The sequence below is a fragment of the Triturus cristatus genome, chromosome 4_1 (genome assembly GCF_964204655.1).
Source record: "Triturus cristatus chromosome 4_1, aTriCri1.1, whole genome shotgun sequence".
Taxonomy (NCBI): domain Eukaryota; kingdom Metazoa; phylum Chordata; class Amphibia; order Caudata; family Salamandridae; genus Triturus; species Triturus cristatus.
The window spans coordinates 1,142,866,537-1,142,891,963 of NC_140585.1; the positions used below are offsets into that span (position 1 = coordinate 1,142,866,537).

The 25,427-nt window shown below is 43.2% G+C and overlaps 1 protein-coding gene across 1 annotated transcript in view; it reads left to right on the forward strand.

Moving 5' to 3' along the window:
• The window catches only part of LOC146856205 (LIM homeobox transcription factor 1-beta-like), a 513,853-nt gene that overhangs the window by 28,443 nt on the left and 459,983 nt on the right, over positions 1 to 25,427 (forward strand). The window contains exons 2-3 of the mRNA XM_085650711.1: positions 4,221 to 4,316; positions 20,688 to 20,874. Coding sequence (XP_085506837.1) covers positions 4,259 to 4,316; positions 20,688 to 20,874 — 245 coding nt within the window. The 5' untranslated portion in view covers positions 4,221 to 4,258. The remainder of the gene's footprint in view (positions 1 to 4,220; positions 4,317 to 20,687; positions 20,875 to 25,427) is intronic.

Below are 25,427 nucleotides of genomic sequence, written 5' to 3' on the forward strand. Positions count from 1 at the left end.
TCTGCGATTGTGTGTGGAATGATGCTGAATGGGAGGATATCCTGCCACTTCTTGGAGTGTGTACACTTTATACCAGGAGTAGGCAAGCATTATATATACATTCATTCGATGCAGATTTCCTATAGGTCTGGCATGGATCCAGCATTCCTGAGCCCGAATTGAACATCCTAGCTTTATATTTGCCTCGAAAGTTTTGGAACTAATTGTTCTTAATATATGTTATAAGTATTACTTTTTTAACGATAAAAATAAAGCATAGTGATCGAATAATTTAATTTAAAAAATAAATCTATTAATAAACGTAAAATAACTTTTTAAGTTGTTTTAAAAAATATAAAACATTAATTAACTTCATCAAAACATAAATGTTTACCAAGTACATTACAAATTAAATGAAAAAGGTTAATGACAGTGGGTTATTTTATTTCTAAATTATAAAAAAAAATATTTAACAGTTAAATCAATATATTTAAATTATGTACTAATTTATTGCAAACTTAATTTGAGGATTAACTGTGTTGTAACATTTTATTTTATTAGTTTGTGGTTAATTTTGGTCATTTTGAATTTGTATCGCTTTTATAGTTTACATCAAAATAATTGTATTCAATGTTTTAAATAAATGATAACCTTTAATAATGTTCCCTATATTTTATTAAACAGAGAATTTTACAGTCGTAAAATGGGTTGGCAAGTGGCTCCACCCCCTCATTTGAGTGGTTGAGACGCTTAAGTCTCCACCTTCATTCAGTTTGGAAATGATCAAAAAAGTGGAGACATCACCACATAAGTAGGGCTGCTTATGTAAATTTACCGATGTGCATCGCCTCCCTAGAATTGTAAAGTTGCATACCGTCTGTGACTTGAAGTTCACAAGCACAGGTGACATAGTTTTGCACCATACATTAATAGCAACCACAAACAAAAATCTTGCAAAGGTGTATAAGTGGTGGGCAATGGTGCCCAGAGGTGTGGACAATACAAGACGCGATGGATCTGAAAACTTGGATTAATTAGAACTATCCTAGAATGAGTACATTATCAGAAATGTGAACTTTACTATCCTTGATTTTGTACTTTATTTTGAACGGTTTTCTTCTGCTTTCCATTTCTGCGCATATTGACAATTTGATTTGGTGCATTTAGGTAAATGCCGATATAAATTCATCTTAATTGGGGGACATCACTTGAAAACTGTAACTCAGAATATTTGCTGGCACGAATAATTTGGGGTATTATAGCAAGTGCTGCTTCATTGTGAAATTATGGTAGCCAACTAGTGCAATAAAATAGACGTTGAAATGCCAGACTATTGTTGCTTATTTACTGTACTCCTTCAAAAGGATTTGTGCTTTGTTTCATAATTATTTTATTATCTGACCTGGAAATAGTGTCAATTGTAGCATTTTAGAAAATCTTGTAAAGTAAATGGAAAAAAAGCAAGTTATTTATATATCCCCCGATATCACTAGCTGGAGCACTGTGTGTAACATATACGTCCCAACTCATCGCAACTCATTTAAACTACCTTGGATTGGATAAGAGGCTGAGTGTGCCCTATTATCATTCTAAACCATGAACTACAGTTCATACAGCAATTTTCACAGCTGGTGCCATATCTAAATGCTGGTCAAATATGGCCTTAGTCCAGCCGCGGCCCGTGGAGGGAGTTCCGTGGGGCGGAAAGGCGGGGTGGGGGAGGGGCAGGGTGGGAGGTACTAAAAACCGGAATATGGATAATTGGAGGTATGTAAACAATTAAATAAATAAAACGAATTTCGTAGCGCGCGCTGCATCGCAAAATGCAATGCAGCGCGCACTACGAAATTCGTTTTATTTATTTAATTGTTTACTTGCCTCCAATTATCCATATTCCAGTTTTTAGTACCCCCCACCCTACCCCTCCCCGCCCCGCCTCTCTGCCCCACGGAACTCCCTCCACGGGCCGTGGCTGCCTTAGTCAGAAGTTGAACTGGGTGGGATCTACAGGGAACGGCATGGCCATACTTTTTTAACAAAAACAGTTCCCCTACTTTTTGTTATGAGACAACTGTCTAGATGGGTTAACTACGACAGTTGAGATGCCTCAGCTGAAAGGGAAAGGGATGGGGTCTCCTGTACTCTGGTGTCAAAGGAGGGACAGAGTAATAAAGAAACAAACCTTCTCGTCAGGATGCCTGCTACCTGAAAGAAATGTAAATGTGTACAGCTGTTTAATGTAAAGGCTGCTTGGAAGCCAGTATTGGCTTTATTTGATGAAGTCACTTGAATATGGTGACAAAGATTTCTTTTTTTGAGAGGTAATCAGGACCGGACTGGCCGTAGCGGGCACCGGGCGTTTCCCTGGTGGACCACCAGGTTGGAGGCTGGTTTCGGGCCTCTAGGGGCCAGTTATTGTTACTGGGGGCCGGCAATATCGGCCCCCTGTGACAAAATCGTCCGAAACCGGCCCTAGCAAACAGCTCGGCCGCACCCCCTTGCCCCACAGTCCGGCCCTGGCGGTAATAGTGGTACCAGCTGAATTCTGGAGTGCGTGCTTTTAATGGATATTTTTAAAAATGTTTACACTAGGCACAGTCTAATTGCGTATTACTAAAATCTATGTTTTTAAAGCCCTTTTTGAATCTTAAATATAAATCTTTCTGGATAATTTGGGACAGTCTATCGCACAATGTGTATAATACCAGCTTAAAATAATATATTGCCTGTTCACAGTGTTTGTGTCTCAGGATGGTACCCCATACAATTAAAAATACACTAGTCAGCATTCCCCATTGCACCAACTAGGATTTAATTCTGTGGCTCTCTGGTCACACACACAAAGATATATGCAGTAATCACATTAAGCAAAGTGGTATAACACCGTAAAATTGTGCATTTCCCACTGTTTATTTAAATTTGTATTTATTTTTTAATTTAAGGTGGGTCCGTTATTTTACATGCAATTAACTGAAAGTGAAATAACAACTATTTTGTTAGGCTTTTACTTTCAAGAAACTGAAAACTAATTTTGTCACGTTTAGCCATGTCTTTAACCCCGCCCCCACGGTCACTGACCCCGCCCCATAGCACTCATGATCACAGTTTTCATAATGTTTTTAATGCACTTCAACCACCCGTCTTAGTATGCCAGATTTTGCAGGTAAAATTCAGGGTCAGACTGGCCTATAGGGCAATCAGGGCGTGCCCGGGGCACTAGTCTAACAGGTCAGTGTCTGGGCAGTTATGACATTTTGTGGGCCTGTTTTATGGTCTGCTCGGCCAGCTTTCACTGTTGGTACTGTTGGGTTCCCTGGTATTAAAAAAATATATTGCCTGCAGCAAGCACAAATCCATTCAATCTTTTATACAATGCAAAACACATACATCTTGTCTTAACTATTTCAAAATCTGCCCCAATTTCCAAACATGGGCCACCTTTTTTTTATCAGCTATCAAATTCACTACTGTTGTTCTTTTATTTTGGTGCCTGGGACTATTTCCTATTCCAGTCCGGCCCTGGTGCAATTACTCAGAACTGTCCTCCAAATAACTAATGAGGAATATGTTGTGACTTGATTGTCCCCTCTCCTTTTCCTTCTTCACTTCTTCCCCACTGCTCAGACAGGATGAGTGCTGGAATGTGTGATGAGGTCACGGAATGCTTGGTTGCTTGGTGTGTGGAGTGCCATCTGGTGGATGCAGGCTGAGCAGCAGGGAGGCTGCTCCTGGTGGGGCTACTATACATCTACTTACCATCTTCCTCACCTGTAACTGAATCTCATAAACTACCTTCTTGGAACCTGCTGCTTGGCTACATTTGGACTTCATTTACCTATGATATTTTGGCAACGTTTTAAATTATGAATCCTTATTGGTAAGGTGTTAGCTTCATACCAATTTATCTGAAATTGCTTTCCAATAATGTCAACCTTGCCGTCAGGATGCAGGGTCGGACTGGCCATAGCGGGCACCGGGCAATCCCCCGGTGCCCGCTATGGCCAGTCTGCTATGGCCAGTCTGGCCCAAGCCCCGAGGGGGGGGGGGCACTTTGCTAGGGCCGGTTTTGGTTCCCAGTCCGTCCCTGTCAGGATGATATCATTTTACTGCTGATTTTTGTGTATCATCTCGAGTTCTGTTCAATTGTCCTACAATAGAGTGCTTTATGATGGTCCCATTGGGCATAAACAGTTCTAGATTTGTTCTGGTGTTGTCACCTTACCAGTGTTTTGTTCTTTCAGATAGATTTGTCTGGCAGCGCTTCTGATCGACGCAGAGTATGAAGACGGAAGAGAGTCATTCGTGCCTGCAGCAGGCGGCAACCGGTCTCGCCTTCGGTGAGGGCTTATTTTATTAATGTCTTAGATTCTCTGCACTCGATGATGATTAATGGCACAGAACAGTCATTGCTTTTATTCCTAAAGCACTATAAATCCGATTACCCTCCTCTCTTGCTCGAGTAACACGCCAAAACTACAAGCATAAGCAAATACACACACATTTCTAAGGAAAATAAAAGGTTGGTTTAATTTTGTTTTAATTATTATAACATGTTTTTAGTGCTGGTGTAAGATGCCGCTAATTTTCTCTATTTTAATATTTATACAAAGAAATACTTTCAGACCCTTTTTTAACTGTTACCATGATAGTGATTATATATTTTGGGTGAACCTATTGCAAAAAGTGCCCAGGGGCACAAAGGACTTGTGCGCACTTTAGTATTACAGAAGTGGCCGCAGATACTTGTGCAGCCCCTTCTATAACACGGATCACGTGGCATAATAAAATAAGGGGGCATTCCTTCATTTCATTGCGCTGTATTACTGACACAGGTGCAGAGGCAAAAAGGGAGTCAGGAGACATACTGAGTTTGCCCCTCAAAGTGGTGCCACACAACTAGTGCTTGCACTTTGGGTGCCTCTTGGGATGATTGACAGAAAGTCTTAAGGACCCCTATGTAGTCTCCTGCAGACGGTCGAGTAACTTATTGCACCCGCCTTTAGGAGGATCACTGACCCCATTTGAAAGCAAGATAGTTGGTGTTTCCACAGTGAAAGCATACTGGTGGTTTGAACCCATGATTCCCTGGTGTCATGCTACTCATGGAATTCTGTACTAAGCCAAGCATATAGGATATCATGCTGTGGCAGTGGGAGTCTGGTTCCTGCTTGGTTCGTTGTGTCATCTTTACTTGGAATAAAGTTTTGTTTTTCTTCCACAAATTCACCTGTTGCCTTGTTAAGATAAATAACATGTTTCTAATAAAGTAGCTTTTAGTGTTGCACAGAACATTTATCAACTCCTACATACACCAGGCACAACTAAAAAAAGTTCTACAACTTCAGGTGACTTTTTTAACCATGAAGTGCGGAAAACAAGCTATCCTCAAATTGCCCCTCATAGAAGAATCACTTTAGCACTACGTTTTGGCCATCCATCAACCAGAAATCACACCATAGGTGGAAGAGTAGCTTAATGCCTCTTTCTATGCAAGACAGACACTTTGGGCCATATGTATGAACACATTTTCCCATAGACACAGAATGGATTAAACCCTTTGATACATCTGGCCCTATTATTCCCTTCCTGATATTAGGAGGGAAGAGTACCGCCATCAAGTCTTATTAAGGCATATTATGTTGATTTGCGTAGTGCACTAATCACTCGAATGTACTGCAGTCCCAGCACCCTCCTTTTCCATCATTAACTGTAGACTTCAGAGTGCAATGTTGTCTTTTAAGCAATATGAGATGCCCTTGGCTACACTACTGTGCATTGAGTTTTAGGTCTTGCTTGACAGTGCAACCGTTGCCTGAACTTATGCAATTAACAAACAAAAAGCTTACAGAGTACTATTGAGAGAGGGGATTAGGCTCAATCCACAAAATTTGATTGGGCTGAACTTGTGTGCTTACACAAAAAAATGACTTTGTGGCAAAGCTTTCACTAAGTACAGCAGGACTGCGTTGGTTATGATGGCAGGCAAACGATCAAGCCTACAAGCCTGAGCTGTTATTTAAGAAATTATATGATATAGGCACTATGCCTGATTTATTTTTCGTGAAAAGTATATGTTAGACTCAATAGGCATTTAAGTGTGGTTTCTTATTGCCATATGTTAAAGCCAATAGAAAGGTATTTTGTTACAGGGAATCTCACACATTTCTGTAGTAGGCAATGGTTTTGGTGTTGGTTACCCCCTGTGACAAACAATAGATATAGAAGGTGTGCTCTGTGAGAATCCTTGCTGGGCTCCCTTAGGAAAGATAGTATTTTGCTTAGCCATCTGTAAATGTGTAAACCTTTCTAATTTTATGACTGTGCCTCTGATGGTTGCATTGAGACAAATGGATTACTCTCAAAACTGTCGTCTGACTTGGTTATGGAAACCATCATATCTATACCATAGTTCTTACAGCCACGGCCCGTATAGGGTGTGTTAGCGGGGCGGTGATGCCAAATGCGACGCAGCGCGCGCAACGAAATTCGTTTTATTTTTTTGTTTTGTAACTTACGTGAAATCGGCCAAATGCCGTATTTTGCAACCCCCCACCCTGCCCTTCCTCCGCCCCACGTCACCGCCCCGCTAACACGCCCTATACGGGCCGTGGCTGAGTTCTTGTCTGCTTATTACGAAATGCTATGAAAATCGCAGTTTGTCTAGCTTATTTTTTTAGAAAAGCATTTGTCAAAGCCAGTAAGCTTTTAACTGTGGACTGTTATCACATCATGTTACAGGCTGTAGACAGGTATTTTGTTACATGCAATCTCACAGATTACCATAGTAGGCAGGGGCTTTGGCATTGGCCACCCACTGCGGCAAACCCTGGGTCTTTTCTCTGTGATGATTCCTGTTAGGCCCTTTTGATAGGAGTAGTATATTGTTTTGCAAGCTGTATTTTTCTACATATTTGTAATTTTATAACTGCATGCACCATGAGTGTCAGTTTATGTGAACTGCAATGGGCCATTGTTGGGTGAGGTGTAAAACAAATACTAAGAAATAAAGGCTTCATCGGTTCATTGAGAAAAGTAATGTAGGATTCCATTAGTTTAATCTGCTTATTTTGAAAAATTGTGACAAAGCCAGCAGGACTGAGTTACTTATTGTGAGAAGTATGTGCTAAAAATAATAGGCGTTTAAGGATAAATACCCTGTGTTAAAGTCTGAAGGCAGGTATTTTGTTACATGGAATTTCACAGATTACTATAACAGGCAAGGGTTTTGGTGTTGGTGATCAACTTGAACAAATCGTGGAGATAGAAGATGTGCACAACAATAATCCTTGGGAGAAATAGTATTTTGCTTTGCCAACTGTAATTATGAATACATTTATAATTTTATGATGGCAAGGCAGTTGGCTTACGTTCAGTGGAGTAGGCGTGAGTTGGGGATCATCCTTGCTATGCTTTATTAGGAGATATAGGGGTATATTCACAAGAACGTGTGCTAAACATCACCAAAAATGCTAACGCAACTTTACACATCGCAGCCCATTGCGGGAAAATAACCTTGTGTTAACGTGGAATTCACAACACGGCAGTACCATGCGATAGTCCGCCAAAACCACGGACAATGTCCGCGATACAACCACCTCGATGGAGATAAAAACACAAACCACAACATCAAAAAACCTGCGATGGGCCAAAGCGCGATGAGGAAATTAGCGATAAGCAGCACCAGGCCTGCAACACACACCTGGCCGGTGGGAAAAATCACCATAAAAGTAGAAATAACACCCAAACACAAACTGACCAACACCCAAGCACCATGGAGACAGCCGCAGCAGGTGCAGAGGACGAGCGCAACACCACAAGCACCCCAGACGACCAGCCTAGGACCTCGGGGACAGGGAAGGACAAGGACAAGAAGAAGAGGAAAACGAAGTTCAGTCTGCAGGCGAACAGAATCCTAGTCACGGAGATGATGATACACAATAAACAACTGTTTGTCACCTCCAACGTGTCATTGGGCACCAAAACTGGAATATGGCGTGACATCGTGGACAAGGTGAATGCCTTCAGAGAGCACAAGAGGACAATGGACGAGGTCAAGAGGCGATGGAATGAAATCAAGCGGAAGACCAAGGAGAAACTTGCAGCCAAACAGAAGGTAGCAATGCAGACTGGAGGTGGGGGCCCAGCACCACAGCTCATGCTGGATGACATGGAGGAGCTGGTGTCGACAGTCATCAGTGTGGATACAGTGGCCGGAGCTGGGGGATCGGACACTGCTCGACAGGTCACAACACAACCGCAACAGGGTGAGTGACCTCCAGGTACTGGGGGGACGGGTGGAGATGGCCACGATGGCACACATGCACAATCAAGCAGAGCACAGTGCACACCCTCAATGACTCTGGGTCATTGCCCAGATCCATAGACTGTCACAATGTACAATGCCATGCTGACTGAATGTCAACATGTCCCATGTGGCTACATACATGTGGACACATTGCAATACACCATCTCCCCTTTACATTGCAGTGCCAGCGTCAACAACCCCTGCAGAGCAGTCCCAGCCACTCTTCACTGATGATGAGGAAGACAACCCCAGCATCAACACCCAAGCCCTCCTAGACATCATTGACATCACCCGCGACTCACCTCCAAGTTCAGGGCTGACCAGCTGCATCGAGGAGACCCCACCCACCACCCAAACCACCCAGCAGGAGGCACCCACGGCCCCACCAGTCTCCCTAGACCCCCAGGAACAACACATGGCCTTCCAACACCGTGTGCTGGAGGCCCAGCAGGAGACAGCTGAGCGGGTGTGGGTGGGGTTCGACCTTATGGCTACCAAACTGGACGCCATCCATGGGTGTCTAGACCCGCTCCATGGCCTCTAATGAGCCCTGACTGACATCGCTGGAGTCCTGACATGGAGAGAAGAACACTTGTCCGCTCAGAGGGGCTCCAGCGATATCAGCCGTGACCTGGTACACATGCGGAGGCTCATGGAGGACATGGTGCGGATGGAGGCGGAAAGGATGGCAGCCACCGCTGCACACCAGCGAAATGTAGCTGGGATCTACCATGCCCTGCAGATCATCATCATGGCATTGCTGCCACAAGGCGTGGCACCGATATCAATGCTGCTGCCCCCACACCATCCACATCTCCGCCCCCTGGTGTGTCAGTGCCCCACAGTGTGGCAGGCGTATCCACTCAGGCACTTGATGTGTCACTGTCACACAGTGTGGCCGACAACCCTCTTCCGGCCCCTGATGTGTCAGTGGCACACAGTGCCCCAGCCAGTACTGCAACACCCTCAGGTGGGGCAGAGCACACATCCGGGGACGAGGACATGGATGGGTTTGTGATCAGGAGGCACTAACTTTCATCTCCATCACCTGGCCTGTTCCTTCTTGGTGCCGCACATGACCCCTTGACCTTCCACTGACCCCCGATACACTCCGATGCACTCATCTTGGACAGCGACATGGACTGCCATATCCTGTTTGATGACCGATGACATGGCGACCAGACCGCAGACTGTACCCTTCCTCTTCCACAGTACTTGTCATCCCTGGATGGACTCTGGCTGGCCCTCCACGGGCTCAAATTGTGTAGTGTGCTCGGCATTGCCCTGTACCGCTCCAGCTGCAGGACTGCACTGGATGTGCAATAAACATCCAGTGACGCACTGCTGTGTTATGTCTTTCATGTATGAATGTGTGGGTGAATGTAGGGACAGTGATGTCCCTTGCGTCAATGATGCTCATCCTGTGGGATGCCAGTCAGAGGGTGCTACATTGAATATTGTATACCAGGTCCCGTGAACACTACAACAGGGACACACGCATCAGTCACTTCCATGTCTGGACAAGGACTGAACCACGCCCAGATCCCATGAGTCATTGCTGCAAGCCCTGCACTAGTCCAGCGTACGGCAGGCCAGACCACTCCTCTTACGCTCCGAGTCGCAGGCGCACTCGCTGGTGGTGTGCTAGTCACTGGTCTAGTTGTCCGCATGTCACAGCCACTCCCTGAGGGCAGGTTTGCATGCACACCACACCAATCCGGCACAGGCATCACAGGCCATGTGACTCCGCCAACATAAGGGGCCGACGACATCACATTCCCCTCTGCTGGTGGTGACTGGATGACAGACGCTCCACGGTTCTCAATCATAAAGGGCCCATGAGTTATTGCGCACAGGGTTAGTGGCACCCAAGGCCTTGCGGCCGTCACAGGCCGACCACCACGTGGCGCTGACTGGGTTTGCACAGGGTTAGTGGCACCCAAGGCCTTGCGGCCGTCACAGGCCTACCACCACGTGGTGCTGACTGGGGTTGCACAGGGTTAGTGGCACCTGGAGCATTGCATCTGGCACAGGCACCCCGCCACGGGACAGTGACTTTGGGTGCACTGAGTTAGGGGCGCCTTGAGCTGCTGAGCGGGTGTGCAGCCTGCGATTATGCCCTGTCCCGGCGGTCCGGACAGCTCAGGTTTTGTGTGCCCTTCAGGACCGCAGTGTAGGTCAGAGCCAGTGGGCAGCGCGGGCCTACCGCCATGTGGCGTCGCTTCCGAGATCACAGAGTTCGTGGCACCTATTGGGCTGAGCGGGTGTGCAGCCTGTGATGAGGCCGGGTACACTGGTATGTCCTCTGCTATGGAGCAATCAAGACCCAGCACCAAACGTGGGACCTGGTGGCCTGCGGAGCGGGGCAGCATGGTGTGGAGTGTGCCATGTCTGCTGGCCCGGGCTTGTGGCTTGCAGCTGCGCGTGGTGGAACCTCCTGTCTGCACGCCGGTGGTGGAAGGTGAGCAGTGCGGCCTGGATGTGCATGGGCGGGCATGCTCCGATGGGAGGCTGGGAGGGGCTGGGGTGCCTCTGCCTGGGTGTGCATGGGCGGGCAGGCGATGTTGTCTGGTGCAATTGTGTGGACTGTGCCAATCATGTATCTGGACTCTGTTTCAGATGACGGGTCTGTCTCAGATGTCTGACCTAATAAACTGCACTACATGCCGGCAAGTGGTTGGAGACATACCGGTGGCAGCAGGTGAGCAATGTGGCCTGAGTGCGCAGGGGCGGCACTCCCTCTCTCTCTCTCCCCCTCTCTTCTTCTCTCTCTCTCTTCTTCTCTCTCTCCCCCTCTCTTCTTCTCTCTCTCCCCCTCTCTTCTTCTCTCTCTGTCCCCCTCTCTTCTCTCTCTCTCTCCCCCTCTCTTCTTCTCTCTCTCTCCCCATCTCTTCTTCTCTCTCTCTCACTACCTCTCTTCTTCTCTCTCCCCCCTCTCTTCCTCTCTCTCTCTCTCTCCCTTTCTTCTTCTCTCTCTCTCCCCCCTCTCTTCTTCTCTCTCTCTCTCTTCTTCTCTCTCTCTCTCTCTTCTTCTCTCTCTCCCCCTCTCTTCTCTCTCTCTCTCTCCCCCCTCTCTTCTTCTCTCTTTCTCCCCCTCTCTTCTTTTCTCTCTCTCTCCCCCTCTCTTCTCCTCTCCCCATCTCTTCTTCTCTATCTCTCTCTCTCTCTCTCTACCTCTCTTCTTCTCTCTCTCCCCCCCTCTCTTCTTCTCTCTCTCCCTTTCTTCTTCTCTCTCTCTCCCCCTCTCTTCTTCTCTCTCTCTCCCCCTCTCTTCTTCTCTCTCTCTCCCCCTCTCTTCTTCTCTCTCTCCCCCTCTCTTCTTCTCTCTCCCCTCTCTTCTTATCTCTCTCTCTCCCTCTCTTCCTCTCTCTCCCCTTCGCTCTCTCTCTGTCCTTTGATGTGCGCCTTTTCATCATGATTTTTGTCTTGCAGGCTGTGACCTACGGATTGGCCCGAGGGGAGCCGCAATGTGTCTTCATTTAATTTCGTTGTTCATTTTAATAAAGTTTGATTTGAATGAATGAATGAATGAATGAATGAAGATGTGCTTATATAGCGCATGGCTACCCGGAGGCATCCCAGCGCTGCGGAGTGCGAGTCAAGGAGGAGGTGGATATAGCCAGGTTTTAAGTTGTTTCCTAAATGACAGATGGTTGGCTTCCCTACGAAGGGAGAGGGGAAGAGTGTTCCAGAGTTTCGGGGCATTGTAGGAGAGGAGGCGGCCTCCTGCTCGAGCCCTTCTGATTCTGGAGACCACCGCTAGATGAAGTTGGTCTGAGCGGAGATTTCTTGAGGCTTTATAGGGTTTCAGTAGGTTTTTGATGGCGGGAGGGCCTTTGTTGTGAAGGGTTTTATGCACGATACAGAGGGTCTTGAAGTGGATCCTTTCTTGTATTGGCAGCCAGTGTAGTGCGTCCAGGGCAGGCTTGGCTGAGCTGCGGCTATTGGTGTCAGTGAGAAGTCTAGCGGCTGAGTTTTGGACGATCTGAAGTTTTGAAATCACTGCTCTCGGTGCGCCCAGATAGAGGGCATTGCCATAGTCAAACCTGGATAGGACAAGTGCCTGGACCACAAGCTTTCTTGAATGGGTGGGCAGGAGAGGAAGTACTTTCCGTAAGGTGCGGAGTATACCATAGCAGGTGGCCGCCGTTTTCCTAGCTTGTGTTCTGAAAGTGAGATCATGATCGAGCCATATGCCCAAACTTTTTATCTCCTGTTTGGGTAATGGTGCAGGCCCCATACATGTCGGCCATGATTTGCTGGGATTGAAGCTAGCTTGATTACCCAGCAGCATAAGCTCTGTTTTGTCGCCGTTGAGCTTGAGGTGAGAGTAGCTCATCCAACTGTTAACTTCTTTGAGGCATGAGCAGAGATTGATGGAGGACTGCTCTTCCTGGTTCAGTGCCACAATGAGCTGGGTGTCATCTGCATAAGTGACCAGTTGGATTCCAAATGGGGCGACTATCTGTGCTAGTGGGGACATATACACATTAAAAAGGGTAGGGCTCAGGGAGGAACAGGTTGAGACTGAGCGTTCCCTTCAAATACCTGGAAGAATCTTTCTTCCAGAAATGACTCCAGCCATGATAGGGCTTTACCTGTTACTCCTACATTTCTGAGACGGTGAATCAGAATCCGGTCATTCACCGTGTCAAAGGCGGCGCTCAGATCTAGAAGGATGATGGCTGAGGACCCTCCATCATCCAAAATCTTCCGTGATTCTTCTACTACCGCAATTAAGGCAGTCTCGGTGCCCTGGCCAGGGCGGAAGCCTGTCTGTGAGGAGTGGAGCAGATTAAAGGTTTCCAGATGAGCAGAGAGTATCTGGTTAACATATTTTTCTGCGACCTTGCTGATGCCTGGAAGAAGCAAAATCGGTCGATAGTTGCCCAGATCCAGGGGGTCCAGATGGGGTTTTTTTAAAAGCGCCCTTACCATGGCATTTTTCCAATCACGAGGGACTATGCCTGAGGCTAAGGAGGCATTGACTAAGTTGGTGATGGGAGGGGTAATAGTGGGCATTGCCTGCTTCAGGATCTTGAAGGAAGCAGGGTCGCTTGGGGAGCCACTTTTTATTGATTCTATAATGTGACAAAGGAGTTCCTCAGACAGAGGAGTGAATGCTTTGAGGCAACTGTTGTTTTCCAGGGGTTCAGGAGTCAATATAGGGTCCGTCGTGTTGGGAGGGAGAAGGTTAAGGATATTTTTAATTTTTGTGGAGAAGAATCCTGCTAGGTCTTCACAGTGACGGCCGGTAGGATCGGCCGCCGGAGGGGGGTCAGGGGTTCGAGTGAGTTTTTTTACAATTCGAAAGATTTCTTTGGAGGAGTTGAGAGATGCTTGATATGAAATGAATGTGTGATGCTCATTTTTGGGACGGCACATGCATGTCACCAGTTGTGATTCTGCGTCATCATGCGGATAATTTTGTACGTGTTTGGTTGCAACTGATGTGGCATGTCTTTGGTCGGGGAGTGGGGTGCCGGGGAGGGGGGGTCCTGGGGGTGGTTGCAGCGGGTGTTGTTTCCCTTTCGGCCCTCCGGGATGCATGTTCAGTTGCCCGGTGCATCTGTTGTTCTTCAGGTGTGGCTCTGGGCTGGTCTCCCTTTTGTGGTCTAGGCTGTGGTCCAACTTAGCACCAGGTCGGAGCAGGTGTTATTTTCCTGGTGCTAACGCCCCCTATCGCCTGTTTCGTGTTCTTATCGCAGTTCTGACTGTTCGTTGTGAATGTTGTGGAGTGGTGTTGTTGCGGCTTTTGGCACGGGAACGCCTACTCTGCATCTTATTAGCGACAGTTGCGGGGGTCATCCGCGGCGATGTTTTTTGCGGCTGCTTTCACGGTTAAACTGGTGCTGTGGGCTGTTAACACCAGCTTGTGATTGGGGCAATAAGTTTATCGCAACTTTGGCTGCAATAAAGTGCTGTTAACTCGGCGATAGCTCCTTGTGAATATCCCCCACAGTGTTTTGCTTTGCCAACTGTAATTGTGTACACATTTGTCATTCTATGACTGTATTGGGAATGGTTGCCTTGTGAAAACCATACGTTCAGTAGAGTAGGCTTCAGTTTGTAATGATGACAAGCCAGTGATAAAGGCTACAGGTCTGATTGTTTAATGATGGAAAGTTACAATAAAGGCGGTAGGTCTGGCATATTAATAGTGAAAAGCACATGTTTAGTCATTTTTAGAGTAGATTGCTATCACTATGAATTAAAGTCTACATATAGGTTTCTTTAGGTATTGCCTAAAACAGCGCATGTGCTGTCTCTTGCAAGACATATTGGACCTCATTTATTAGCACGTTTGCGCCACCAGAACGTCACTTTTTTGACGTCCGGTGGCGCAATGTGCCCCGGCATACTTACAAGGCCAAGTAAAGCCACTTTACGTGGCTTTCATGGCCTTGTAAATATGTGCCCCTTTCACTCAGAATACTGTGTGAAAGGGGCATTCCATGGGTTTTGCTGTGGGTGTTCCCAAGCAACACCCATGGAATCTGAAGCATCCCCAAATATACAAGAAATCGTAAACCTGGGAATGTGCCAGAATCTAACACCGCCCCAGGGGAGGTGTTCGGGTGGCGTAACAAGGAGAAATGTTTTTATTTCTCCTTGTTTTTTCCTTTTTCTATGCGTGCTGCCCTCTGCAGCACACACAGAAAGAGGAAATCATCTGAATTGATTGATTTTGTGCAGGAAGGTGTCCCTTCCTGCACAAAACCAATCCGCCCCGCAACACAGGCACCCTTGCACCATGGTGCCAGGATGCCTGCGTTGGCGCATGGCAGCCCATTGTGCGCCAGCGCAGGGCAAAAGGACAGGAATACACTGTATCCCAGATACGGCGCATTCCTGCCCTTTTGTTTTGACGTAGGGCAGCGCAGCAAGATTCCTTGCAGAGCTGCCCTACGTCAAAACCTCATAAATGAGGCCCATTGTTTTCTAACAGTAGGCTTAGAATGCAGACATTGATTACCATTGGTTGGCTTTGTTATCACTCTCATTGCTTGCTTTTTATTGGTCAGCTGCCATAGGTTTCATTCCTCTTCATGTGTTTTTCCCTCCACCGGAGCATGGGCCTGTCCGTCTACTGCTAATTTGTTTAGGCACTACTTTTTTCTTTATGTTTAAGCACTCTACCAAAGTGTTTCTTTTCAGCTGTATCCCTTGTAAACTTCTCCCACTTCTATGTTCCTCCAACCCACCAACCCTCCACAGTCTGTGCTGCTGACCCCACACCTACTGTCACTTCCTTGTCGATGTTGCCGTTCTCACCTGCCCTTACCTCTATTTTTCGTGTTGCCTCACCACACCCCCTCCTTCCATTGCCTGTGTTGCCCCTTGCATACCACTTCTAATTGCCCATTTGTCCCCTGCCTCCCTCTCCTGTCCGTGTTGCTCCCCCACTCATATAACAAAAAAGTGCTGTGATTGCTGTGTCATTTTGCATTTTCTCTCACGCCATCTGTGATCCATGTTGCCCCCATATGCCTTTCGTCCCTCTGTGTTGCCTACTGTCCTTTCTACTGTCAGCAATAAACACAATAGCGTTATGATACAGCCAGCGCTGGCTGTGTCATAGCAATTTTATTTTGACTTTCAGCCATGCTGCACAGTAGCAAAAATACAGCACAACGTGGCTAATACATTGACAAAGCCAAGTACCTTGCAAAGGTCAGATGCATTGGCTTTGTCAATGCTTGTTGTTACACAGAATCTCATATATCAACATAGTAGGGAAGGGTTTTGGTGTTGGTTACCCCCACTGGACAATCATGTGTATAGAAGATTTGCACTGTGAAAATCCTTGTTAGGCCTTGTTAGGAGAGATAATATTCGCTTGGCTATTTCCCTGGTGAGGGAGTTCAACATAGCTTTTCTGTGGCTTACTGCCCAGCCAGCCCTGATGGTACACTGGTGGTACAGCCCCTATGTCCTACATCTGTAGTGGATGGACATATTTCTGAGTGTTGATTCCGCTTGTATGATTGGGCACATTCAGCATTGATTATCTGAAATGGAGCTGTGGGCACGATAGTGGGATGCCACTGGGGCAGACAATCCATTAAGGTATACAATGATTTTGTTATATCCCAATGGCACAAGCACTGGAGCATCTGGTGATGCACTTGTACCTTCATCCTTTGTTGAGACCTCCCACCCGGCCCTAATTCCTTTTCCTCTACCCCTCATAGACCCCCACCCCCCGTTTTTCCTTGAACATTTTTGACAGTACAGTACTCATTTTGTTGAGCACAGGGAAGTCCCATGTCTAGTCACTTTCTAGACCGGACCATTAAACTTATCGCCAGTGGATGAATTGACATTAATTGTACCATTATGTTTATTGGTAGGACTGTTCTAAGTCACATATGTACTGTACTTAACACATACACACATCCAAACACAGATACAGTGTTGTATGCTTAAAATACCAATAAAGAACTACCTGAAAAAAGAGATAATATTTGAGTGTAATTTTGTATTCATTTTACGACGGTGTGTCTGATGGTTGACTTGTGGGAAAGCTTATGCTCAGTACAGTAGGCCTGAATTGGTTATGGTGACTAGTCAATGATAACAGCTAGAGGCCTGATTGGTTCACTAGTAAAATATTTCCAACGACAGAAGACTTTTCTGTTTATTATGAAAAGTTATGATAAAGGCAGTAGAGCTGACTTATTGATTATGAAGCATATGTTAAAATCAATAGACATTTAAGAGTGAATTGTTATTCCTCTGTACTAAAGTCTACAGATAAGTATTTTATACATGAAATGTCACATGCTGCCTTTGTAGGGAAGGAGTGTGGTGTTGGTTACCACCTTTGACAAGCCCTTGTGCGAGAAGATTTGAACCGCTAAAATTCTTCTTAGAATCTCTTCTTAGCTGGCTGCCAGGATCTTGGATTACATTTTTTTTAATACATACACCCATGTATATAAATATATATCCATCTAAATAAATAGAGGGCCTTAGGGTCAGCTCTGTCTGCCATTGGTCTGTCTGTCATTTACACTCTGTTTACATCTATGACAGTGTACTGCATGAGGTAATGGTACAGCCCAGATCAGCCATTGGCTCTTTTCCCTGTGAGTTCCTACATTTTCTGATCTCACTGTACATTCACCTGAAAATGAATCCTTCATTATCAGGGCTGGTTCGCCAGTCCTTTAGTTTTCAATTTTCTCTTTTCATAGGTCCCCTTTTATTCCTTTGCTTCTTCTCTTTTTATTTTAACGCTTTTAAAAGAATACTACAGCTCTCCAGGCAGTGCTCACGGGTCGCTTGCTTGCTGCTCATTTGATCTGCAGTACGCAGCATCCCACATGGCAACATTATCTAAACCAGGAGCTAATTATTAAATGCTGTTGCTCATAGTGTGATAGTATATGTAGAAAAACTCTGCAAGACACACACCCGCTGCTTGGTTTAGTGTTTAGACAGTAGCATGATTTTATTTCTACTTTAATTGTTTTAATTGATTTTGTATATGTTGTTGAGTTTTATATTTTTTTGCAGTTGTGTCAGAGGGTGAATGCAAGAATGAGTCAGTGGATGGATGAATGAATATATTTGTGCAAAGATGAGTGAAAAGGTGTATGATGAGTGCCTAAAACCATTAAGGACACAAAAGGTGCTTTTGTTCGTAATTCAAACCTGTTCGGCTTGCCAATGCCAATTTTATTTTGTAGCGAAAAAGTGGTAGGAGTCTCAGAATCCCCCATAGTACCTGCTTGTGCCTCTGGATGGATGTGATAAAACCAGTTTCCAACCATGCTGACTTCACACCTTTTCAAACATATGCTCAAGTCATTGCTAGTCATTATGCAGTTCAATGGGCAGAGAGAGTGAGGCCCACAGACCCATGTGAGGCATTAAAAGAAAAAAACAAATTGAGACTTTTCCAATTATGAGTGGACACTTGGTGGGCAGGGTGCTCCTTTGAGGGGGTACTGACCCTCCTGCCCCCTCCCCCAAGTTACGTACCTGTGGGGAACCCAGCTACTAAAAGCATTTACATCCACTGTAAGTGAGTTATTTACTCATATGTAAAATATTCCATATTCACGATAGGAAACAGAAGTTCAAAGTACGTCTGCAGGTGTAAACTACTCAAGTCCAATTCTCAACACTTTGTTTACATTTTTGGGGATACAGATTCACAAAGAGTGCCATCTGCAGATGCTACTTACATATCCATAGTCACAGAATCAAGATCTGTACAAATTTAAGCCTGGTGGTGGACTTTATGGCTGGAAAAGCTACAAATTTTCCAGAGTGTAAATTTGGGCTGGGTGGGAATTTGGGATTTCAGAAGGGAGATGGGGGGAGGATGTCCATTTAGAAAGTGTGTAAAAACAGAAATCTTCCTTATGGCTTTTCACGTTCAATTTACAAACCTTGATTTAGCACTGAAAAGAATAAAGTAAAATGTGTATTCTGTGTGTAAAGACAACACAACAGCTGTATATTTCCAGGTTGAGGAAGGGATTTCTTAATCTGAAAATATATTTTCTAGACATAAGAAAGTTACTGTGCATTTTAACCGCACACCAGTGGATTTTCTTCAGGTGGAACATCTACTAGTTTATGCAAGGGCATATCATTGAAAATCCGCAATTCGTATGAGTATGCAGAGGTTTGCATGTGTAGATTTCCAAGGGAGAGTCATGTGGATCTGGTGATCCCTCAACTCGTACTTACACTCAAAATAATACAATGTGCCATATTAAAGACCCTGGCAAACGAAGTGGCCAACATCAGTTGCAATGTTTACACTGGCATACAGAATACATTTCGAAGCAATCATTCTCACAACATAAGCAAGGTGCTTGTGCAATCTTTTCCTCTCAGTAAATTTTCTTGTTTTGTTTTAAAACGAGAAATGCCTTCCGTTTAAAAAGGGGCACTTTAGCAGTTAAGAATCTGACTTTTAAAAAAATCTTTAAGGGGTCACATATATATATATTTGTTATAATTGAAAGAATAATTTCCCTTGAAGAAATATAACTAAAATAATTGATCCCTGACTGTGTGCCAGTTTCTGGCACACAACTTGAAGTCCACCTTGCAGACAAAATGCTCTTGTTATTTTCTGAATCACATCCATTGCATGAATCCTTTCAATGTATTTGAATGAGTCAATGTATTTGAATGAGTAAACATTGGTAACTTTCACATTGAAGTTGGTGCAGTGGTGTTCTGTCTTGGCACAAGAGGGACAGATCCATGTCTAATTTTAAAACTAGCCACTGACGCAGTTAATTTCTCCCATTTAGATCAGAGGCAATTAACATTATCCCACATAGATAGCTCATGGTAAATCTGGAATAGAGCCAGTCCTTAAAGACCAATGTTGTACACCACAGGAGTTGGAGTAACTTATTCAGGGACTAAGTTATTCAATTTCCTAGGAATCTTTGTGAAGCAATCTTTTAATAATTGGTTCTGCTCACATCTCCCAGTCCTTAGAAAAACGACAGGAAGTGGCAGTCCAGGATCCCTTCACCTGCAATCTATGTTGCAGATCCCTTCTCCAGATGCTGAATCAGCCGCGGCCCGTGCAGGTAAGATCGATGGGGCGGTGGAGCTGGGTGGGGGGGAGGGGGATTTCGACAGACAATGATGAGGGGAAATTAAATAAATAAATAATTTTTCCTCGTCATCGTCCGTCGAAATACCCCGCACCCGGACCCACTGCTCTTACCTGCACGGGCTGCGGCTGGATGCTGTGACTTGACGGCTGGGTTTCTGAAGACATTTCCTACACAAGACTGACAGATCAGTGAGAAAGAGTAGTGTCCAGAAATAAGAGACTTTATGAGAATCTATGCCGTAACTTTCCGTTAAAGACATTTTCTACAGGCAGCGTGTCTGAGTCTGTAGAGAGTCTTAGACCTAACTTCATGAGCTTATGACGACAACTGCTTAGAGCAATAGACAAAATCACTCAGCACTACACTTTCCAACAAAATATGTTCTGCACGAGCTGTTTATTTCCCCCATGATGTTATGTTGACACACCGCCAGTATTTGTGTTGCTAGTGTCACAGTAGTACACTACACACTCAAATATGTCATTCTTGCATCCGTTAGGAAATAACTCAGATTACACTCCCTAGGTTAGTGAGAGGCAAGTGTTTAGATCTCTGGTTGAGTGCACATTACCCTCACGAAGGTGCAACGTTGCTGTGGTGTGGCAATGCCATCAGAGTACCTCCAGGTGTTACACAGCATACCTACCTATACTTTGATAAAAACCATATTATGTCCTGAAGAACAGTTGTAGATCTTCTGTTTTTAGAGGGAATGGACATGTGAAGAAAGTTTCTTATATGAATTATTTTCAGCCATTGAAACCAGCCCTATGAATATTATCAATATTTTCTGTTCTTGCTAGGCCCGGAGTCGAAAATGATCGAATTGTGCGCTGGCTGTGACTCTCCAATCTCAGACCGCTTCCTCATGCGAGTCAATGAAAGATCCTGGCATGAGGCCTGTGTGAAGTGTGCTGCCTGCCTCCAGCAGCTCTCCGGGACCTGCTTCTGCCGTAACCGACAGCTTTACTGCAAGCACGACTACGAAAAGTAAGGTCAACTTTTCTCTTGTCTTCACTGAGCCCATTCTCACGACTGTAGGGTTTTTTCTATATAACAACACATACTTTTTCAGTACTTTGTGAAAAGTAAGGAGTCAAAAATTAATTATTGTAATAGACCTCCACGTATGTGCCAGTCATCAAACACAACAATGTATTGACACACTACAGTAGCATCATAAATACCCTAAAAATAAAAGCAAGTATAAATTAGCCATCCATATATATAGATACAAAATCTGTTCATTGGTTTGGTACCATCAATGTAAACTGTGAATATCATAAAACAAACCCTTCTTTCTGATGAAAACAATGTATCGTCTGCATAAAAATACCAATACAGTTGTCATTGAGAACAGGTTCTGAAAAAAGGTGTCTCATGTAGACATTAAAATCTCAGCAAAGTTGAAAATGAAGACAAGTGTCAGGAGTCATAAAATCGTGGACTTAAATATATTTTATGCTTTCTCATATACATTCATGTTTAAAAATTTTTTTTTTAATGTTTTACATTCTATTTAGGTCTCTCGAAGTAATCAACATTTGCATGATAATTCATGTTGAAGGAATTGAAATATTATCAATTCCATTTTGGCAAAGTTTTATTTTTAAATGTTTTACCCAATAAATCGTTTTGCATAGCTCAAATTCAATAGCTGAGATCTCTAGGGAAGAGTTTGTAACACAGCAATTTTGCTATGAGTAAAACTATGTATTTGAAAATGTAAATCATTTTAACTATGAATATGAACAAAGCACATTAGTTAATATTGTATTGATTATATCTTTGTTCAAAGGGGTAAGATGACTAAATAACAAAATTGGAAATGTACGAATCTTCTTTATGAAACACTCTAACTATAATTTTGAAAACAGTGTCATTGAAGTAGTGTCTACTTTATTTCGCTGTACATATTGAGTATTTGTGTTCAGCTTTATTGTATGGTCCAGCTGGTGTTTAATAGGAAGCAATCAAACCTATATTACTATGTTTACATTCCAATATCCTTATTGTAATCATGATGCTTATATTATCTTACAATTTTGCAAATCTTATCAATTACAAAAACATTCTAAGAGGCAGAGACAGATATAGTATAAAGTTTACTTCAAAGTTAAAATAAACAGGTTATTTTGCACCAATTTATCTTTTTGCAATTCTTTTATTATATAAAAATATAAAAACATGAAAAGAGTGTGCATTACTGGAAAAGCACAAGTTCCAATAAATTAAGAGAGCAGGAGCATACTGGATTCAATTGGGAGAGGTATGAATGATCATGGACATTCTCTGCATACATTTACAAGCATCTGAAGTAATTTGTAAGAGTTTCATGATTGAAAAACCTTCCTACATCGCTGATTCTGAATTATTCATTGATATGTTTCTAGCAGGTCACATTTTGTTATGTTGCATTTCGCATCATTTATAAAGCATGCGTCTTTGGTCATAAGCAGAGAAGGCTTGCTTCCATGTACATTCTTTAAGGAGAAAACTGTTTTGCCTCATGCGGTCAAATATGCCTTGTCTGTCACATCTGAAAAATAGAGCAAAAGGAGTTTCTTCTATATGTGTTGTATAAACAGTGCAAACAGTACAAAGACATTATGTACATTAATTTGTCATGTTTTGCTACAATTATGTGATTTGACATACTGACTGGCTTATTACATCTATACAGAGCAATCCACTCTGAAATAAAGTCTCAATGCCCTGACTATATATTGGTGCAACTATTGGTTATTCATTGCTTCCTTTCTTTCATAATGTTTTTGATGTCTTTATTAACACAAATTTTTTATGTTAAAATTTAAATCCTGATTTACTCACAATATAACATACAACTGGTGGACATATTAATAGGTTATATTTAGTTTTTTTATTTAGTATTTAAAGTATAATTGCTTGAAGGAATGCAATCAAATCAACAAATTAAAGTGAGTCACAGATTGGACGGGTGTGAAGACTTATAAAAATAGTGTCCATTTGAACTTATAATGACTTGCTTGGGGAAACAAGAGATTTATAAGTTGATTAATTCATATGCGAGAGTCTGTTGTGAAACTGACCAAGACATGACCAAATCACAAATAAACTGTAGAACCTCCTGTGCCTACATTTGCAAGTTCGGAACTCGTTTTGTACAAAACCTAAAATGTGGTCTGATTCAGCTTATATAGGAGTGCAACGGAATCAGCCTTAATTTTAATTACTAAATATCTGGCTATTACAAAGCATGCGCTGGGCCAAATTCTCATCTTCTGATGGTGCACTGGGAACTCTGAAGATGGGCTTGTGTACTAGACCAACTTATTAGGTGTGAAATGGAGCACCTAGATGATATTTGCACCTGGTAGAAGTTACTGTTTACTGTGACAAAGCGCAGAAGCTTACTGGATGAATTTTATAACATCCCCCTTGCTGATTAGCATACATCAGTATCCATTAGTGAGGGTAATCTTATGCTTTATGTGACTCTTTCACTTCTTGCTGTTGTACCAATTAGTACCATGGCCCTGGTCCATTTTACTTTCCTGTGTTCTCCGGCCATGGCACAGCTTACTTGCTGGCATTCTTTTCATTGTGAAGAGATTTGTCATTCTATTAAAGGAGTTAAATGTGATTGCCTAGAAAAAGAAGAAATGCTTTTAGGGAAAAAATAGAGGAGGTGCATGAGATAAACTTTTGACTGGGAAAGTAGGAGAAATGTTTTTAAATTCCAACCTCTCTTGACCGAAATTATGCAACCTTGGTCAAATCATGTTCTCATTTGGCACCTTATATTTGACCCTGATAATGTTGGGATTCGTAGCATTACGTTAATCTCTACCATTAAGCAGATTTTAATACAAGGAAGTGAGAATAAGAAAGAAACTAAGGATTTAAAGGAAGGTTGAGAGATGGGTGAAATTGTGGGCATGAATTACAAGAAATAAAATACCAACTGCCATATGACAAAAGGTTGTTGCAATGGCTCCAATTTCTGTGACATCATAAAACAATCCGCTTTTCTGTCTTGTTCCTCTGTAAGGTCACACAACCCCTCTCTATATGACAATAGCCTTGTAGCATATAGTGATGGGTGTTTTATGTCATATATAACTCAAGGGGCTTGAACAAATTTGCATAAACTCCACACAAAGTTTTTGATGTCTGCTGCTCCCATCAGTTTCAATTATCCACACACCAGAATCTGGCCCCTGTTGTTAACTGCTGTGATGTCACAACATTATATAAGTGTGTTGATAGTGTCCCAAAGTGATGTCTTGGGGCATGCAGACATTTTTTACTGTCTCTCCCTGAGTCTTCACTCATCCAGAAGAAGTGGGGCAAGGGCTATTGACTTAGTTGCCAAGTTACAGCTCTTCAAAATAATTACAGGACTAATCACAAAGGTAGGTTGTAATTGTGACTGCACTCTTACACTTTTAAATAACTTTACTACTTCTGAGTATTCACAAAATCTAAGTGTAAGGTTACTCAAAAGTGTAGACTTACACGTCTTCACGTCCTGTATAAGGGTGTGGAGCCAAACTTCCGAGTGTATGTCACTACTGCCAAAAAAAGAAACAGTTGTAAGTCCAGCACCACATTGGCCAACAACGGGTACTGCAATACACTCCCATTGAAATCAGTGTAGGTAGAGATTTATTATAAAACCCATAGGAAATAATGTTACATTATAGTAAAATAGTTAAAAATATAAATAAATATAATTTAATGGAAGCAAGATGTGTAAATAAAATACATTTATTATTCAATTATAAACCTTTTAACAAACTTCAATTTTAATATAATTACATTACTTTTAAATAATTCTGTACACTACTTTTAATAATTATTCATTCACATTAAAAATTCATTTTTAGACGTTTGATGAGAATTTATTTTCTATTGTAAACTTCAGAAAATAATTGCAATTTAATTTAATATATTTAAATTATTTGAAGATTGATTTCAAAATTAAGTTAATAGTTTTGTTGGATTTTTTTCTTTTGTTCTACATTTAAAATAAATATGTAAATTAATTTACAATAATATCTAATAAAAAATTGCCATTGTTATACATAATAGAATTGACAAAAACCATGTGAGAACCTGAAGGCATCATTAGGTTGACCCAGGGGAGTAACGTAGATCAAGACTGTCCATCCAGAGCTGGAGGGGCCCCGATCTTCATGGGGCCTCTTTATAGCCCTTGGCCTATGAATATCTGTGAGATATAGGAATCTGAGTGGCCCTTCACTACATTCTGCAGAGAGGCCCTTATAATTTTGTGGCCTTTGCTTGTCTGCAATCTTCTATTTGGTCCTGGGGCCCTTGGGTATGTGGCCGACAAGAAATAGAAACACTCCAGAGAATTCAGAACACAGCAGCCTGAACGATCACCAGTAAACCCTTACGAAACAGATCTCCTCCCCATTGAGGGAAATCCATTGATTATTAATCAATTCAAGAATAAAATTCAATGTATCTGTGTCCTCCGTAAATATTTCTATGATGAATATTCCTAGCCAGCAAGAATTTTTTTTTAAAAAAGA